The 20,682-nt window shown below is 36.7% G+C and overlaps 1 protein-coding gene across 3 annotated transcripts; it reads left to right on the plus strand.

The window, feature by feature from the left end:
- Window positions 1–9,790: 9,790 nt before the first annotated feature.
- On the plus strand, window positions 9,791–19,449 carry LOC131167938 (potassium transporter 8-like). Of its 3 annotated transcripts, none has more exons than XM_058127019.1 (9): window positions 9,791–10,087; window positions 11,418–11,537; window positions 11,624–12,110; window positions 12,222–12,275; window positions 15,264–15,524; window positions 15,611–15,663; window positions 17,427–17,550; window positions 17,646–17,900; window positions 18,213–19,449. In XM_058127019.1, the coding sequence occupies exons 2-9, from the start codon at window positions 11,499–11,501 to the stop codon at window positions 19,262–19,264; spliced, it is 2,325 nt and encodes a 774-aa protein (XP_057983002.1). In that variant the 5' UTR covers window positions 9,791–10,087; window positions 11,418–11,498; the 3' UTR covers window positions 19,265–19,449. The 3 variants fall into 3 exon arrangements, with proteins under 3 accessions (XP_057983002.1, XP_057983001.1, XP_057983004.1); XM_058127018.1 differs by having other exon boundaries at window positions 9,864–11,150; XM_058127021.1 differs by lacking the exon at window positions 9,791–10,087 and adding an exon at window positions 10,339–10,902.
- The last annotated feature ends 1,233 nt before the right edge of the window (window positions 19,450–20,682 follow it).

A 20,682-nucleotide genomic window follows, 5' to 3' on the forward strand; every position in this document is an offset into this window, starting at 1 on the left:
TTTGAATAGTGTAGGTGGCAAAACTAGCCTGTAAGCTACTGGCCCCACTTTCTCTAAAATCTCAAATGGACCGATAAACCTAGGGCTAAGTTTACCCTTCTTACCGAACCTCATAACTCCTTTTAACGAAGTTATCTTCAAAAATACGTGACCGCCTACATCAAACTCCAAATTTCTGTGGTGATGGTCGGCATAACTCTTTTGTCGGCTCTGAGCTGCACTGATTCTTTTCCTGATAAGCCAAACCTTGTCATATGCTTGCTACACCATCTCTGGACCCACAACTCGCCGCTCACCTATCTCATCCCAATACAAAGGAGATCAACATCTCCTACCGTATAGTGCCTTAAACGGTGTCATGCTACTATTGGACTGATAACTGTTATTATATGCGAATTCTACCAGTGGCATGAACTGAGTCCAGCTACCCCCAAGATTTAATACACATGCACGGAGCATATCTTCTAGTTTCTATATCGTCCTCTCAGTCTGTCCATGTGACTGAGGATGGAATGCAGTACTAAATGATAACTGAGACCCCAAAGCCTTCTACAAAATCGTGACGTGAATCGCGGGTCTCGATATGACACAATAGATACAGGCACCCAATAAGAATGAACTATCTCCTGGACATAAATCTCTGCCAATCGGCTGAGAGAATAGCTGATCTTAATAGGGAGAAAATGGGCAGACTTAGTCAACTGGTCTACTATCACCCAAATCGTATTCTGACCATGCGATGTCGATGCCAGCCCTAAAACAAAGTCCATGGATATATGATCCCACTTCCACTCTGGGATAAATAGCGGCTGCAACTGACTTGCTGACCTCTGGTGCTCAGCTTTTACTTGCTGGCACGTTAAACACTAAGCTATATATTTGACAATCTCCCTCTTCATTCCACTCCACCAATAAAAATCTCGCAGATGCTTGTACATTTTCGTACTACCAGGATGAATTGTATACAAGGATCTGTGAGCCTCATCTAAAATAGTTTTCCTAATGTCAGCATCAGTTGGTACACATAATCTAGAACGGAACCGTAAAGCTCCATCATTTGAAATGCAAAATTCCTCCCCCTAACCACTCTACACTCTGTTCATCACCTCTACTAATTCCGGATCTTCTTTTTGGGCAGCTTTAATTCTTTCATGTAGAGTAGGCTGTAACACTAAGCTGGCGATACATACTAGAGTATTACTCTCTATCAATTCAATGCCAAGTCTCTCTAGATCCATCATGATCGGACGCTGGATCTCCATAGCTGTCAACGCTAATACTCCAGACTTCCTACTTAGTGCATCAGCTACCACGTTTGCTTTCCCTGGGTGGTAATTGATAGTACAGTCAAAATCTTTAATCAACTCTAACCACATTCTCTGTCCCATGTTCAATTCCTTCTGGGCGAAAAAATACTTTAAGCTCTTGTGGTCGGAGAAAATCTCGTACTGCTCACCGTACAAATAATGCCTCCAAATTTTTAACGCATATACCACTGTAGCCAACTCAAGATCGTGGGTAGGGTAATTCTTTTCATATTCTTTCAACTGTCTAGATGCATACGCCACTACCCTGCCATGCTGCATCAATACACAACCAAGTCCCTTTAAGGACGCATCACTGTATATAGTGTACCCCTCACCCCCAGATGGGATGATCAGTACTGGTGCTATGACTAGCCTCTACTTCAGTTTCTGAAAACTCTGCTCATAGCTATCGTTCCACTCAAATATGGTATTTTTCTTCATCAGTCGTGTTGGAGGCCCTGATAAAGTTGAGAACCTTTCAACGAAATAACGGTAATATCCAGCTAAACCCAAGAAACTCTTAATCTCCTAGACGTTACTTGGTCTAGCCTAGTTCACCACCTCCTTAATATTACTGGAATCTACAGAAATTCCGTCTCCTGTGATAACATGCCCCAAAAACACCACTTTCTCGAGCCAGAAATCACATTTACTGAATTTTGCATACAACTTCTTTTCTCTAAGCATCTGCAAAACCTGTCTCAAATGTATCTCGTGCTCCTCATAACTCCTCGAATAGACCAGTACATCATCAATAAAAACAACCACAAACTGATCAAGGTATTGGTGGAAGACTCTATTCATCACGTCCATAAATACCGCAGAAGCATTCGTTAGACCAAATGGCATAACCAAAAACTCATAATACCCATATCTGTTCCTAAAAGCTGTCTTCGATACATCTTCTGCTCTCATCTTTACCTGAAGATAGCCTGACCTAAGATCAATCTTAGAATATACCCATGTACCCTAGAGCTGGTCAAACAAATCATCGATACGAGGTAGAGGATACTTGTTCTTGATCGTTACTTTATTAATCTCCCTATAATCTATACACATTCTCATAGTCTCATCTTTTTTCTTCACAAATAAAACTGGAGCTCTCCACGGAGATACACTGGGTCGTATGAAACCCTTATCAAGCAAATCTTGCAACTGGTCTTTCAGTTCTGCCAACTCTGCCGACGCTATTCTATACGGTGCTTTAGAAATAGGCATTGTACCTGGAAGTAGATTAATGGGAAAATCTGCTTCACAACTAGGTGGCAAACCTGGTAATTCATTTGGGAACACGTTTGTAAATTCTTTCACCACAGGTGTATTAATAAGTTTTAATTCATTTTCTGACATTTCTTTCACAAAAACCACGAATCCCAGACAGCAATTCTGAAGTAGTCTCCTCACCTGAACAGCTGAGACCATATGAGGTAAGGATTGCACTCGTGACCTTATAAATCTAAATTCTGATTTCCCTGGAGGTCTGAATATCACTTCCCTTGCACGATAGTCTATAATAGCAGAATTAGCTGCTAGCCAATCCATGCCAAAGATAATGTCAAACCCGTGGATATCCAGCACCACCAAATTAGCAGATAAAATTCTCCCCTGAACATCGACTGGGCAACCATGAAGCATCCTACTACATCTCACAGCTGACTCGGTCAGTGTAGCCACTAATAATTCAACATCTAATGATTGCGTTTTCGCCCCACATAATTTAACACACCCCAATGACACAAACAAGTGTGTGGCACCAGAATCAAAAAGTGCAATGACTTTAAATAAAAACATACTAATAGTACCTGTCACCACATCGTCGGCCGCCTCAGCATCGCCCAGCGTCAAAGCGAAAACTCTAGTTGGGGCCATATTCCTCTACTAGCCTCCTCGTGGTGCCTGGTACCCTCCTCGTGCAGGTCCAGGGGCAGGAGTAGCACCAATTTGCGTTGGACACTCCCTCATCATATGTCCTGGCTCCCCACACTTGTAGTAGACACCTCACCCGGCACGACACTCCCCCAAGTGTCCCTTCCCACAAGATGGGCAAGCTAGAGATGGCTGCACACCCTGGAAATCGCAATTCCCGGTCTCCTATCTCTAGTCTCTATAATAGCCACCTCTCTTCCATGAACCATGTCCAACCCCCTGCTAGGAACCAGAAGGTGTGGATCTCTTCTTCAGTCTCTGCTCCTCAGCCTCTAATCGCTTACCAATCTTTGCTATAGTGGCTCTATCAACTAGCTCAGCAAAATCCTGCAACTTCAGAATCTATACCTGCCTATAAATTTCTCTCCTCAGGCCTCTCTCAAACTGCTGTACCTTCTTCGCTTCATCTGGAATGATGTACGGGGCGAAGCAAGATAGCTCGATGAACCTTACCGCGTATTGCTGTACTGACAGCTGTCCCTACTTCAGATTCTGGAACTCCTCAATCTTAGCCTCCCTAGATGAGGCTGGAAAATGCTTGTCGAAGAATATCTCTTTAAACCGCTCCCATGTCATCTCCACAGGTATAGCCCTCTGCTGCTCTAAAAGTCTCACTGCTGACCACCATCTCTTGACCTCCCCAGTCAGTCCACAGGTGGCAAACAGCACCTTCTGCTCCTCTGAACACTGCAGCACTGCAAATATTTTCTCAATCTCCTGCACCCAGTTTTCAGCAACTGTAGGATCTATCCCTCCTGAGAAAGCTGAGGACTTATCTTAATAAACTTCTCAATCGAACTATTGTGACCTGCCGATGGACCACTCGGTTCCTTCGAACTCCTGACAATTTCTGTCATAACCTGCTGTGCCACGCTGCATAGAACGGCATCTGAATCACTACCTGCAGCGCCTGAGGGTCCAACACCCTCACTTCCACTGGCGTGGGCACTATTGCCACCAAGGTCCATCCTAAAAAACATGTAACTTAACTCAGAAACCCCTTCACTACACATATCACTCAACTCATATGCTATTTCCTCCTAATTAACTCGTCACTTCTGATCTTAATTCAAGGTTCGATCCTACAACCTAGATACCCAACCCGATGATAGTTTACAATGACTTTCCTGAAATCGTCACCCCAGGAAAATCACACAAACCACCACGGAAGATCTACATCTAGCCTTACAAAACAAGACCTCAAATCCCCATTATCATAAACTCTAGTATTATTACTGCTGCACTCTAGAGTCTACAGAACCTAGTATCCTAGGCTCTGATACCAAATGAAGCGACCCTAAATTCCTTAGCATAAAATATAATATAATGAATGGAAAATTCAACCCGTACTCGTGGGTAATGGGGACACCTATCAATCACAGTGGAAACCTGAGCAGCAACAAGCATAAAATCTAAAATCATCCATCCATCAAGCATAATACCAGAGTTTATTACAACATCATAATACTGTATTCATATACATCTTCCAAAATATCAAGATAACTTTAGGATCAAACACAAAATACTCCTGATCCTAGTACAAAATCTTACCCTCCTAACGGGGTAATATTGCTAACTCAACGGCGGCCACAACCCGCCGGTCACTCAGGGTCTCCTGAAAAATTAATTAATGTTGGGGGTGAGACACATCTCAGTAAGGGAAAATAAACTAAATACAACTGTGTGGTAGCATGAATATTTAGTGCAATTATACATATACATTACATTTCATATTTTCGTAAACGTTCATCATATCATACTGAATAATCACATGCTCTCATTTTTTCTAATAAGTCATATCATACATAAAACATCTGTTATAACTGATAATACTAAAAACATACCCAGGATGAATAGCTAGCTAATGTCATGTATTACCCCCCATGAGGGGTTGTGCAGTCCGAAGACGGGACCCGACAATGGCTGGCAGACCACTGTCGAGTCAAATGTGTCTGTAAGTACGATGAGCCCGCCACACCCTGGTCCGAACTGTCAGGTGGACGTCCACACTCTACTGAAAGCCACATCAACTATCCATCTCCCACCCCCTCGTGGGGTGGTTAGCACTAATCTGATCATAGATATATGATCTATATAGCTACGGTACCGAACTCCTGAACTGAACTAAACTAACATCCGGGTTCTGATAACATATAGTACACGATAGTATAACATCTTTCATAATTTCATAATTACGACCTCATGCCAAACATTTCATAAATACGGCCTTGTGCCGAACATACGTAAATATGGCCTCGCGCCGAAATCATACATGAATACGGCCTCGTTCCGAAATCATTATATACTATATATTTCCATAACTTCTCAAATCATACTACATTCATATAATTATCATATCATAATATTTCTCTACGTAAAATAATATTCATGCCACACATTTGCTGTATAAAACTATACGTTGCATTTAAAATTAGGATTTCTGGCATCTCATACATACATACACGTTTCAACATAATAACAGTATTTTTCCCAAACGTGCATTAATTCCATAATACTCAAATATCGTACATATTTTCAGAAAATTAGTTTGCTCATAAATAATAGTAATTTGAGTGAAAAGTAACTGCTTTAGTTTATTCCCTTACCAGACTACTGAGAAAGCTCCTAAATATCTTGATCTAATCCCTGTAGGATTTCCTGATCAATACCCTAAAATTGAAAACTTCTAGTATTAAACTTCAGTATTTCTACGTGTATATTATTTCCTATAACTGTCGTAAGACCATATTTGGCTTAAAAAGTCTTACCACAACTTAAGGATGATTTCCAACTCGCTTTCACCAACGATCCGCTCCGGCAGATTTAGAGAGAACTTCCCCAGGAGCGTTGTGGTGACTTCAGAATGTCGATCCGGCGTAAATCTGGCCCAAAAATGATGAGAGAGAGAGAGAGAGAGAGCACCGAAGGAAGGAGAGAGAGAGAGAGAAGTTTGTTTAGTTGTGAAGTAAAGAAAATTCAGATTTTTACATTTATAGAATTGGATTCGTAGATGAGCCACGTCATTCGTCAACGAATCCTTTAATAAATTTGTCAATGAAATTCAATCCTTGTCGACGAAATTCATTCGGCTCAAAACTCTCTTGGTATTTCTTCGTCGACGAAATTCAGTCTTCGTTGATGAATTTTCTTAAGCCCTCGGCAACGAATCCCCTGTATTCGTCGACGAAGCCCTGATGATTTTCCCTGTTTATTTCTTCCCGAAGTGTAATGTTGTCGACGAACGTTAAGCGTTTGTCAACGAAGTCGACTTCCTCCTTTTGTTATTGTTTCCATTTCCCTTCCTCTTTATTATTTAAATCCCATTATTATTTGGGTTGTCACACTTCAGGAGGTGGAGGAATTATTCCGGATTGCCATGGAATGGTAAAAATGGCTTTTTCAAGTTAAGTTGGCAATGGTACGAATAATAGTGTGAAATTAAAAGCAATCAGGGAAGGAATTCGTTTGTAAATGTTTGCATTATGTTAATGTGATTATTGAAAGTGACTCGTGAATTGTAGTTGATTGGCTTCGGAAAGGTAGATGTACTTTGTGGTATCTTTGGGAATTTTGGGAGGAGCTCGTGGCAGAGTTAAAAGGAGTGAATGTCATGGTGATGCATCAATATAGGGAAGACAATAGTGCAGCTGATTTTCTTGCTAAAGAAGGAGAAATGGGAACAATGTAATCTACGAAGAACAATACCTTCTATCACGTTATCTGAAAAGTATCCTTCGGATGGATAAGTGGGGTCTTATTTCTATTCGTCGTTAGTTCATCTCTAGAGTTTCATTTGATATATTTCGTTTTGTTTTTGGTTGTTTTTACGTTTTTATCTCCTTTGTTAGTTATATTTAATTTTGTTTGTCTTAGTTTTGTTGGTTGGTTTTAACTTATAATCACGATATTCCTCCGCCAAAAATGAGGGTTTATTAATAAATAAATGGAGGTGCCGCCCTCTTTTACCAAAAAAATAAAATAAAATCTAATGATGATTTAAACTTGTCCTTATGAATTTTTAACATATTATAAGATATCTTGTATATGAAAATGCTTTTGAAAACTCATTTTGATATCTTATGCACTATTATGAATCAGTATGCATATGAAAACTGATTTTTTATGTTCTACACTAGTATGAACTAATATGCATATGTATTTACTCAACTCTTGCTAGCTAGTTATTCTTACTCACATCATAAACACAAGAATTACAAGAAATCCTACCTCACACTCAACCCATTACATATGTAAGACTTTATAAGGCTTCAGTTGGTTGTACTTGGGTATTCCTTGTGTAAGCTTTGACCATTGCTTTATTGAAATTCACTTTACCCTTGTGCTTGCTCCAGTATTGACTTGTTGTCGTGTACTAAAATGCACAGAATGGTTAACCTGAGGGTCACGAATGAACTACTATCATCAAAACCTACTAGATTGGGATACTTTAGCCACTAAGGCAAACATAATTTAACCAAATCAAATTATAATTTATTATGAAAAAAAAATATAGAATTGTATAATCCATTAATTTGTATGCTTTCAAAATTCAACTTAATAATTTTTATTTTATTATTAATTAATTACATAATTTAGGAATTTTATGGATTTAGGGAATTGTGGGAACCCTAAATTATATAATTTACATTTAATTATAAACTAATTACATAATTTGGTTAAATCGGTTAACTAAAATTCACTTTCTCCATAACCGAACCAAAAACCGAATAACCAAATTTTAAAAATTATAAAACCAAACCGAACCAATCAAATTTGGTTAGTCAATTCGATTAAAACCAAATTATGTTCACCCCTAGTTATAGGGTTAAGCCTCCTTTGAAGAGGACTCCTCTCAATTTTATGAAGGATGAAAAAAAATTACCTTTTAAATTTATTAATATCACTTCTGCCTACTTACTTATTTTATTATAAATAGTAGCAAACTTGCAAATTTAAATAAGTTATGGACACAATAGTTATTTATTAGTTAAGAATTAACAATAAATTATAAATATTAATAAATTATAAAAAATATTATTAAATTAATAGCATTATAGATACATTGATAATAATAATATAGTTCACTAGAAAATTATAAGTATACATCATTTTATTTAATATATAATATTTAAATTGTTAATTAATTTTCTAATTAAATAGTAAGAAAAACTTCACTAATGTTCATAAATATTAGTTAATTTTTAATGAAAATATTTAAAATATTAATTAAAAATAATAATTAGAAATTAACAATTAATTTTTTTCTTAATTAGGTAATATTTTAAATTTTTATTAGAGTGTTATTTTAACAATGTTAAATAACATAAATATTAATTAATTTGTAATGGAATATTTTAAATCTTAAGTAGAGTATATTAATTAAAAATGTTAACGCAATTTAATATTATATATTCTTTTCTTATGTATTATAATATACTACTATATATTGAAATGGAATAATACTATTCATCTCATAATAATATATATTTACAAAATACTTACGAAATAAGTACCCAAACACTATTTACACATGAGTACTTATAATTAACACATTTAAAAAAACAAAAAAACAAACAATACTTATGATTTTCAGCATCTTCCAAGTCATTATTTATTATAGTACCTATTAAATTAATATGTTTTTTCAGTCTTCCATAAGTAGTTCCAAACGATTTCTAAATGTTTTTCTTATGATTGTTGTGATTCGTACGTGTCGTCTATTAGAGGTTGGAATTGAAAAAACAATAATTTGAAGCTTTGTTTTTTGGTAGCTAGTTGTTTATTTATTTATTTAAAAAATAAATATGATTAAGTTTAAAAAACCTAATGGATTTAAGTTTATTTTTGTCCTTGAATTTAATAGCAAATTTAAATATGATTAAATAATAAAAATATGAATAAATATAAAATAAAATATGAAAATATAAATATAAATAATTATAATTATTTATTTAACTATTTTATTTTAAACCTCACCTTTTCGTGTTCCAAGAACAATCTCATTGTATATGACAATTGAAAAATAGTGAAAAATGATTTTTGAATGCCTTCTGTTATTTTTTTTTCAAACTTTACTTTTTAAAAATTTTGTGAATATTTTTGTATGAATACCTTAAATTCACAGCCCCATTTTATTTTACTTTTAATTATACAATAAATAATCTAATATACAAAAATCAATTTTGAATATTAAAATATTGTGTACACATGTTATCACAATTGAGATTCACAATTTTTATTTTTTATTTTTCCTAACATAATAATAGAAATAAAAAATTGGCAATGTAAATAAAAATATTATCGCAACTTATTTTTCAATCCCAATGAAAATAAAAAGTAAAAAAACAAAAATGAAACCATTAATATGCCCTGCTTACAAACTCGGAAAACCCATTTTAATATGCTAAATCCAAAACACACCCAAACAAAAAAAAAAAACAAAAAATTAAAGGAAATGGGATCAAGCTAGATAGGTAGCTCCAGAGGATTCCATGGGCCCCTGTCTCAGTACCAGACTTGCAAGAAATTGAGTGCACAGCCCAATAAGATAGTGGGGTTGAAGGGGTCCATGGTGATTAAAGAGACAGTTTTTCGCCATTTATGAATTATGATTTGCATAGCTCAAAGATCTTTTAGCCTTCCCATGTGCCAATTAATTGAAGCTGGCAATAAAAACACTGCAACTGCAATTTTGCAATGCTTCTGTTTTGGTTTTGGAATATCCTTTTTCTGGAATGTGAATGGCACCAGAGTTGAAATTGGAGCAGAGCATTGACAAAATCTCCTTTGAAAATTCCGAACAGATAGTAGCTAAAAGGAAAATCAAGAAGCAGCAAAGCTGCTGCCTAACGAAGGTAGAAGAAAGCATGCATAGATTTCTAATATATATTACTGTTTATGTGGTAGCCAAACAGAGTGTTTCTTTCCATATCATATCTGAATATTGACGTCAATTCCGATGAATGGCCGCACAATATCTCTTATCATATATAGAAGGATCTGCAAGAAGGAATTTAGTATCTGATTCTTGTGGAAACTCTAGTTACAGCACGATAAAAATAATTAACCCATAAAATATTCCAAATGCAGATTTTCATATTGCTTTATGCCCCAACTCCAGCAGCCACCATGAAGTGATATATATCATTTTCTACATTACTTTTCAATTTATTATTTTTTTTATTTTAAGAAAAAAGAGAGAAAGGGAGAGATCACTTCCTACACTTTGTTGACTGGTGTATTTTATATATATTGGTAGCAGCCTATATCAGGGATCAATTTAAGAACCATTGACTGACCCTCCTCCATGAGATCAGATCCATCATCCATGCTCTGAAATCATTTTGCCAATTTTTAAAAGTTTTTTGAGTCTCCGGGGCAATGCATTTTCTGGGTTACAAGTCATTGTTGCATGTGTTTAATTCTGGACGCGATGAAATAAATATTGAGAAAAAAAATGATTGTACAGAGCCAACACTTATCACTTACCAATCTGCAACCGGTAACTGAGTCAACCCCAAATTGCAATGCAATGATTCAAACATGTGTTTTGTGATGCAATTGCTTCCAAGAAAGCTCAGAAATAATATTTGTTCGAGAGGGTCAAAAAGTTGGACATGAGAAGCAACACCCTTGCTGTGCTTGATTTTGAAACCTTGGTAGTTAGCAGGTGGGTTCCGAGTCGACTCGCTCGAGTCACTGTTTCATCCTTTTGGGTCCTTTCACTCGTTCAGTGGTCAGTGTTATTAGACGTTAAAAAGAATTTATCAGCAGCCGTGCCTGCCGGTTTGCAAATGCAGAGCATCTCCCCAAACTCAGCACACAACATTTTTCTTCCTCGCAAAAACCCCAAAGCTGAGAAGAAGATAAAGAGTCCCTCCGGCCCAAATATTCTATCGGAGAAACATAAAGAAAGTGGTGGAGAACCTAAATCCTTCTCATTATTCACAAATACAAAATTGTCTCTCTCCCTCTCTCTCTGGGACACGGGACACCCACCACCCATAATATTCTATCTTTAATCTACAATTAAAAATCCATCTACCTTCCTCGTTTTCTCCGTATTCGTTCGTGGCGTTTCGTGTTTGTTCTTCCTTTGTTTCCATTGTATTGCTGGCTGCTGAACTGCTCTGTGCATTCTCATAAAAAATTGTTTCTTTGTTTACTTAATCTGTTTTTTCTTAGGCTGTCTGAACTGGGGAAGGGGGTTTTTCCATCTGGGTCGTCTGCAAAAATGGGTTTTGAGTGATTCTGATACGACCCACCATGGATCTGGAAGGTTTAACCCGTGTTAGTCCAGCCAAGGTGAGGCTTTTTTCGGCGAGCGTTGGTGGGTTTTAATATCTGTGTTTTCTGATATTATATTCTATTCTTCTTCTCTGGTGTTGCAGAAGCAGTCGTGGAGAACAGTGTTGACGCTGGCTTATCAGAGCTTGGGCGTTGTGTATGGGGATTTAAGCACTTCTCCTCTGTATGTTTACAAAAACGCGTTCGCAGAAGACATTCACCATTCCGACTCAAATGAGGAGATTTATGGAGTATTGTCTTTTGTGTTCTGGACGCTAACTCTAGTTCCCCTGCTCAAGTATGTGTTTATTGTGCTTAGAGCTGATGATAATGGGGAAGGTGGGACTTTTGCTTTGTATTCCTTGCTCTGCCGCCACGCTCGGGTGAGCACTTTGCCCAATTGCCAGCTCGCGGACGAAGAACTCTCTGCTTATAAGAAAGATGGAATCGTTCTGGCCAGTAGCAGTGCTGGGTCGAGCTTAAAATCAACCTTGGAGAAGCATAGGGTGTTGAAGAGGGTATTGCTTGTTCTAGCTTTGATTGGGGCTTGTATGGTGATAGGAGATGGAGTCCTCACGCCTGCAATTTCTGGTATTTGGATTTAAAAAAAAAAAAAAAAAATTATTGTAATCTTGATATGAAGTTGGAAATTTGGGAATTCTTTTTAACAGTCGAGAATTTCTAAACTATAATTTTGTGCAGTTTTCTCTGCTGTATCAGGGCTAGAGCTATCCATGTCCAAAGAACACCATCAATGTAAGTTTCTTGTGAATTGGGGTCTATAAGATATTCTTTGCTTCATATGGGAACTCAAGTTCTTTGTTTTTTGAGGGCTTTCTGTGGTTTATTTTAATGCACGTTTTTTTGTTTGATGGAAAGGGCTTTTGGGGTGTTTGAAACGGCTGCCAGAAGGTCTTCTAGTTGAAAATTTGATTTTTTTTTTTTTTAAACTGGTCAAATGTAATTGTTATGCATTCCTCATCTTTGTTAGCCATTGCTTAAAACTTTATAACTTCGCAAGATTTTTTAATGCTGGCCTCCCTTGGTTGCTGACTTATATTCTGATAATTTCTTTAGTCATGCCATCTTTTTTTCTGTGAAGGGTACCCTGTCTTGTTTAGGCATTTATATCTTGATATTATTGTTAAATGGTCAATGATCGAATTTTGTTTGAAATCATGTAATTTTTTTCCCCTACAGTTATGTGATTAGTAGAACAGAGTATACCTAATTGTAATAAGCGCATGCATTATTGCGATTTGTGGGTCCCCTTGCAAATATAACTAGGACAAACTTTCTGCTTTAATCGGTGTCAGATCACTATCAAACTAATTAAAGTAAGTAGGGTTCTCATAGAGTGGAAGAGCAAATTGACAACATCTTACATATAATAAAGTAAGAATGCAACATGAGGCCCAGAAAAGAAGTTTAATTCTTAAATTATGAGATTAAGTAGGTAAAGTTGCGCCTTTTATAAAGTAATAAAGGTAATCAAAGGTATCTCAGTAGGGATAAGGTTCTCTAGATAATAAAATTTTCAAAAGTTATCTAGTGCGGGCTGTGCGCTTACCTGATTTCATAGGCCAGTGGCAGTAGTGATGAAGCATAATCATCATTCAACATGTCAAATTAGGTTAGAGCTATGATACAAGTTCCTTTAGAGGCAGAAACAATCATTGCTTAGCAGATTGGTTGACAACATAAGACAGTGCCTACGCTTTGACCAAAATGATATTGTCCAAAGCATGGTTTCTTAATGGAATACTAGAATAAAATAAATCATCATCATCATCATTACTTCATTTACTCTGGCCACCTCTATGTGGTGAAATCATACCCTTGATGGTGACTCTGGACAGGATTTTAAGTTATTATGTCCATTTCCTAAATCACCATCCATTTTTTTGCCCTTTTGAGTACCTCTCAGATATATTATCAATTTTTTTCCCAACGTTTGCCAACTTCTTACGATTTGCCAGCTTTCATCTAAAGTGCCTTTTATAAATTGGTCCAACCTCATTTTATTTCTCTCTTCTACTGTTTGTTAAATGCGCAGAATGTTGCTTTAAAATGTTCATTTATTTGTCATTTATTATTGGTTAAGTTTCTTTGTAGAGTGTGGACGAACTTATCAATTTTTCCATCAATGTGCAGCTCTTGCTTGGATTCAACTTCTTCTTTTTTTAAAAATGAAGCTCAGATGCAACATTTTAGTTCTATCTTTTGCTCATATGTACTCTTACGCAATTCGACTTTCATTTTCGTGGATGGGATGCACCACCCTCAATTTTAAATTTATGTATCACAAAGCTGTATGGAGAACCCCCATGCTACGTATCTATTTTGATTTTGTAACTGACTTCTCATTTTAGTTGTCACGAGATGATTGTGTAATTACTCTATAATGTGATTTCTCTCCCAACTGTACCTTTACTGGAGTAGGAGAAGGTAAACCTGGTAATAATAGATAACATGAAGGAAGCAGAAGGAAAGCAGAACATTGTTCATTTTTGTGATAATAACAAATTATTAAGATGGAGGCAAATGACTCTAAACTCTTGAGAAGATGTGGGAAACTAGCAGAGAGAAAGAGGGAGATCATCTTTAATCCTCTTAATTGCCATACATGCACATGTTATAGAGTGTTGTGTGTACATTTAGGGTTCTATATGCTAAAAGACTCACCCAAAAGCTCCATGAAAACAGGGGGAAAAACAAAGAATACAGCTCCAAAATTCTGGATGAGGCTAGCTACATTGGATTTTGACAAGAGTAGTCAACTCAGTTTGTTTGAGTTGTTAATAGCTAAACTAAAGAAGAAAAAGAAAAGAGCTACAGCCAACAGTGCTCTCCTTTTTTTTTTTTTCGATGTCTTTGTTTTTTTTTTTTAGGCTCATATATTATATGTACTTCACCTTTCGAATCTAAACTTCATATATTAGCTGCATTATCTCAATATAGTACATGAGATGATCTCAAAGATGCAGATGCCCAGACCATATATACCTGAAATATGGCATGTTCTAGGTTATTATATGGGTTCAGGGATTGGGTATGCATTTTAGCTTGACTAAGTGGTATGTGGTGGGCAGGCATAGTTGATTTGCTATTTCAGATCATGTTGCATTGTGGAGTATTTGCTTGGTGGCTAAATATTTAAGGTGGTAGATGGGATACTTCTGTAGAAAAATTATAAAATTACTTATTTTCTGTTTTTCATTCATTTTAAAATATTTTGAGATTCGATTTTCCTGGTACCTTCAACTTTTTTATTCTATTTCTTCATTTTTCTAATTGGAACTTTGATAGATATGGTCTCTAGTTTTGGTAAACCAGGTAGCATACCATTAATTGGACACATGATCCTGGATTGTGAAAAGTACCATGATTCGGGAATATGATCTCGGATTGTGGTTTGATGGTGATATAGGGATCCCCATATTTGTGGTCAAGAAAATCTTCTGCATTTCTTGATGATTAAAACAATTAATTACCATTGTCAGCTTGTCACCTCTAACAAATTAAACCAAAAGTGTTTGGCTGTACTTATGAAATTTCATGAGTTTTTAGTCCTCAGAAAAATCATTACGTTTTGTTTTTACTATATTGATAGGTAGAAATGTTGATTCATAATTTTCAGATATGCTAGCAGAACAAGATTTTTTTTTTTTTTTGAGTACTCAAACCAAATATATTGTATTTGGTTTTGATACTTTGTTTCCTCAAAGTTCACTGATTTTGCAGATGTGGAAGTTCCAGTTACTTGTGTCATACTGGTATTTTTGTTTGCCCTCCAACATTACGGAACCCACCGCGTAGGATTCCTGTTCGCACCTGTTGTGATAACATGGCTTCTATGCATCAGTGCTATTGGTGTGTACAACATCTTCCACTGGAATCCACATGTTTACCAAGCTCTCTCTCCCTACTACATGTACAAATTTTTGAAAAAGACCCAAAAGGGTGGTTGGATGTCCCTAGGTGGGATTCTTTTGTGTATAACAGGTACAATAGAATGTAATCTTAGTGTGGCTTCATACCCAATGAGCACATTTCCTTTTTCTAATACAGTTCTCTTATGCATGTGTCAGGTTCAGAAGCTATGTTTGCTGATCTTGGGCACTTTTCTCAGCTGTCAATCAAGGTGCTTGAACTTGCTTATGTGATTCATTGCTAAAGATTTTATTTTTCACGGTTATTTCTGAACAATAAGAATTCATGGATCAAAGATAGCATCCAAACCTAAACTTTTTTCCATGAGGTTATCTGCAAAACAAAGCCGTGCAGTTTCCTTTTAAGTAAAATGTAAACTATATTGAGAAATGGTTCAATTACGGTTAGCATTTGACAGTAAAAGAAGGGTTTAAGTGCCTTGTACGCAGGAGGTACACACATTAGAAAAGCAACATTTTGCACCAAGCATCATTGAGAATGCTAAATATTCAACCAAGCCCAGACTGATTGCAGACCTCATTGCCTGCTTCACTCATCACCAGTTTACCACCCTCTTCCCTACCCACTCAAAAGGAAAAATAATTTTTTTTGACAGCGTTAGGAGGAAAAGTTTTCTTCACTGTTTGAGAACCCTCTCAGCTTGCTGGGAGTCAAGTCTCTTCGTGTGTTTTATTTTGAAAGTAGCCATTGAGCGCACGCAATGCATGTGTACTATGTCTTCGTTTACTTTTTTATAAAATTAATTAATTATCTATTTACGCATATTTTTTATAATCTAATTCATATATTTCTTATGAATCTAACATTTACTCTTTCTCCCATTTTGGAATAATATGGTCAAATAATAGTGAATTATTTTCTTTGAAATGTATAATTGGTATCAAGATATCCTATTGAGAATACTCGTAAGGAATGGTTCCTTCACGTAGAATCTGGAAACCACTAGTCACATGGTACCATCTTAGCATTTGGATCCAGATCCATACAAGTGGGAGGTATGGTTTGATGTGGGTCCCAATAATTTGGGTCCCGCGTCACGTTAGTGGATCCAAATATTAATATAACATCTTGTGATTGGTAGATTTCAAATCTTACGTGGAAGAACCATCCTTACAAGTATATCTCTATATTAGAATGTTACAAAATAGACACCAAAGAAATAATTATGGGTAGTTGGTAGTTTAATTTATGTGTTAGTTATTGGATATTTATATGCTATGAGTAATCATGGGTTAGTTAAATAATGCCTAATATTTTCCTGTATTGATTCCTGTATTGTCATTAATTTTACTATTCAAGCAATATTTATGGACGGGTATTTCTAGAAATAGAAAGTGGGCACTCAAGTGAGTGGTCTATTCCCTTATATATGTGTAGAAGTTGACCTTGGTTTCATGTTTTAATATTTCAAAATGATGCAAAGCTAATGGCATAATTATCAGTCACTGAGTTTAGCTGGGTTTCATTTATCTTATGATTATGCATTTTGCATTAATGCATTGGTAGTTTGTTAAGGTAAAGAACGAAAAACAACTCAACCTCCTAAGTTCGCTGTCTGAGCAATTTCTAGATTCCTACTCAATGCGCAAATGTTTTGCTGTTACTTGAGAATGTTCCATATAGCCACCAGCTCCTCAGTAAGCAATCTTATTGGATATAGGTGTTTTTTTTCTTCTCTTAATTCCATTAATTTTTGCCTTTATATTTGTTCTCATGCTGCAGCAGTATTAGATAATTTTCTTTAAGAACGAACTTTGAATTTACATGCCATTGTTTCAATTAGGAAACATGCATTGAATCCTAATTCATGCCAAAATCTTCACATAAGCATTGGATTGAAAATTAGTTTGCCTTGATAAATGATCCTTGGCCAATAATTATATTGGAATGGATTCTGTATAGTAAACAAGGTAAGTGCAGCAACCCTTCTAATAGAAATCCACTTCCATGCAGATTGCTTTCACTTTTGTGGTTTACCCATCCTTGATCCTTGCATATATGGGGCAAGCAGCATATCTTTCCAAGCATCACATCATTGAAAGTGACTACCGAATTGGATTTTATGTATCTGTGCCTGGTGGGTATTTAGTAATTTTCTTCTTGTGAACACATTGTCTAATGTGAGCTGTTGTTGAGTTCCAGCTGATTCAAAATACTGTTACGTTGTGTCAGAAAAAATAAGATGGCCTGTTCTGGCAATAGCAATACTTGCTGCGGTAGTGGGAAGCCAAGCTGTCATTACTGGGACTTTCTCGATCATCAAACAATGCTCCGCTTTGAGTTGCTTTCCTAGGGTCAAAATAATCCACACATCATCAAAAACACATGGCCAGATTTACATTCCAGATATCAACTGGACCTTAATGCTGTTATGCTTAGCTATTACTGTTGGTTTCAGAGACACTAAACGCATGGGCAATGCATCAGGTACACACTGTCCGTTGTTTTCATGCCATTCAAGCAATGGATCTCCCTTTATCTCCCGGTCTGAACCCTTGTGACTCTATCTCACCTCTTAACAGTTAGATTGTTTTCTTCCCTGATCCTGGAGGACCAATTATTGGTACTTCATGCTTGGATGCTAAACACTGTCCTAGTAGCAATGGGACCAACCAAATGGCTTTTTTTAGTTTTGTGACAGATTTAATTTTGTTTCATTTCTTCTTTCATCTGTTCACTAATCAATTCAAAGTTCAAGCCACAATATTTCTAACAGTTTCTTCTTCCTTCTTGGAACAGGGTTGGCAGTTATTACTGTTATGTTGGTAACCACGTGTCTAATGTCCCTAGTTATAGTGCTATGCTGGCATAAAAGCGTCTTGCTTGCCATTTGCTTTATATTCTTCTTCGGCTCCATTGAAGCACTGTATTTTTCAGCTTCCCTCATCAAGTTCCTTGAAGGAGCCTGGGTACCGATTGCCCTCTCGTTCATCTTCTTATTAGTTATGTACACATGGCACTACGGAACGCTGAAGAAGTATGAATTTGATGTTCAGAACAAGGTCTCCATCAATTGGCTGCTCAGCCTGGGTCCAAATTTAGGAATTGTTCGGGTCCGGGGCATTGGGCTCATACACACCGAACTTGTATCTGGGATCCCAGCTATTTTCTCCCACTTCGTCACCAATCTCCCTGCTTTCCACCAGGTTTTGGTCTTTCTCTGCATCAAATCTGTCCCACTGCCTCATGTCAGACCAGAGGAAAGGTTCCTGGTAGGAAGAATAGGCCCAAAAGAGTACCATATCTATAGGTGCATAGTGCGATATGGTTATCGCGATGTCCAGAGGGATGACTTGGAGTTTGAAAAAGATCTTGTTTGTAGTATCGCGGAATTTATCCGGTCAGAGAAGCCAGAGTATAATGTAGCAGGACAGCCTTCGGACGATGATGAGAAAATGACAGTTGTTGGGACTTCATCATCAAATTTTGAAGGCGTAAGAATGTGTGAAGCTGATGCTGATAGTTTTGAAATGATTGGGACATCGGAGCTAAGGGAGATAAGGTCTCCAGAGAGGGTGAGGAAAAGAGTGAGGTTTGTCGTGCCAGAGAGTCCACAGGTTGATATGGGTGCAAGGGAAGAGTTGCAGGTATTGATGGAAGCGAGAGAAGCAGGGATGGCTTTTATAATGGGGCATTCATATGTAAGGGCGAAGCGAGGATCAAGTTTGATGAAGAGAATTGTGATCAATTTTGGGTATGATTTCTTGAGGAGAAACTCTAGGGGACCAGTTTATGCACTGAGCATACCTCATGCATCTTCTCTAGAGGTGGGAATGATCTATCTTGTTTGATTTAGTTCTACAGTATCTGTATCTATTCCATGCTTTTCTGTGCAGTCAAATAGAATTTTAGAAAAAAGAAAAATCTTTGCTGTGTCATTTTTAAGGATTAAAGGCGTTTTTCCTTGACATCTTTTCAATGTGATGAGTGGTAAATAGCCCGTGGACATGCACATCCTAATTTGATTTTTGCATCATACAATTTGTCGGTTCTGTTAAAGCTTGATGTACATTGTTGTCCCACAACCTAACAGTTTAAGCTTTTAGGTAAAGTGATAATCTAACATGACATGCTACTAGGAGGTCTTGGGTTCTAGTCTCGCCACCTGCATTTATTCTATGGTATTTAATGTTGGTATTTAAAGGGTATTAAAACTTGATATATATTGTTGGCCCATAACCTAATAACTTAAGTTTTTCGGTAAAATTGTAATCTTATAGGTTCTTCTTTCTTTATAAACACGAGTTCTTGCATAATTTGGTGCTTCCCACATTTTACTCAAAAAAATTTATGTGACTTTTTTGTCCAAATTAAGAACTTCATGTCAGATAGTGTAATCATTTTACATTGATTCAAATGCCATTCAATCACACTTTGGACTCTGCACAGTTGTCATACCCACATTAAGGACAGAAAATCAAACTATTCATTTTACTTTGGATAAATGCAAGTTCATAAATTAAACATCATCAAGACCCAAAAGTCGTCCTATACAAGAAGACACAGAGAAGACCTTTCTTGAAAGGCAACCAGCATTGTGAGTTTTCTTGAAGTACATTTAGGTCCTATTAGGTATAACTCACATCGGATCCACATTAGGAATGAGGAGACCTGCTCGGAGGAGTTATCCAGATAAGACTTAATTTTCCTCCAACCAAAGAGCCTCATTAGAATAGCCTCCAGGATTTTGTAAAGAACAATTTGAGAAGAGTGGGAGTGTAGCCTATTTTTCCCCCCTTTGTCTTCGATAGAAATAGAAAATTAGCTAAATAAATTCTTGTGCTACACCTGCAATGTCTACCATTAAGATCTGTCTAATAATGAACCAGCTTGCTTTACCTGAAAGTAGGATTGATGACACCCTCAGCTAACTTATTGAAGATAATAAATTGCTAGCTGACTATTCTGGTATTTTAGAGCTCTCAAGCAAACAAACCTTTTGGACCGCGATACCAAATTAAGCACGGGAGGTCGTATCCATGAGCGTCGTCTCTCATCGATCAAACTACTAAGAGTTCTGCAATTTGAGCCAACTTAAGGGACTTAATATTCATAAATAGTGTTTTTAAAATCCTACTAAATTAATTAGTAAGACTAGTTCAAACAAGTGTAGAACTATCCTTGTCTAGACTCTTAAATAAACCCAAAAGAGTTAGAGAAAAAGTTGATAAAAAATGAGTTAAATCGTCTGAAAAGGAGTCTCATTTCA

The sequence above is a fragment of the Malania oleifera genome, chromosome 11 (genome assembly GCF_029873635.1).
Source record: "Malania oleifera isolate guangnan ecotype guangnan chromosome 11, ASM2987363v1, whole genome shotgun sequence".
Taxonomy (NCBI): domain Eukaryota; kingdom Viridiplantae; phylum Streptophyta; class Magnoliopsida; order Santalales; family Ximeniaceae; genus Malania; species Malania oleifera.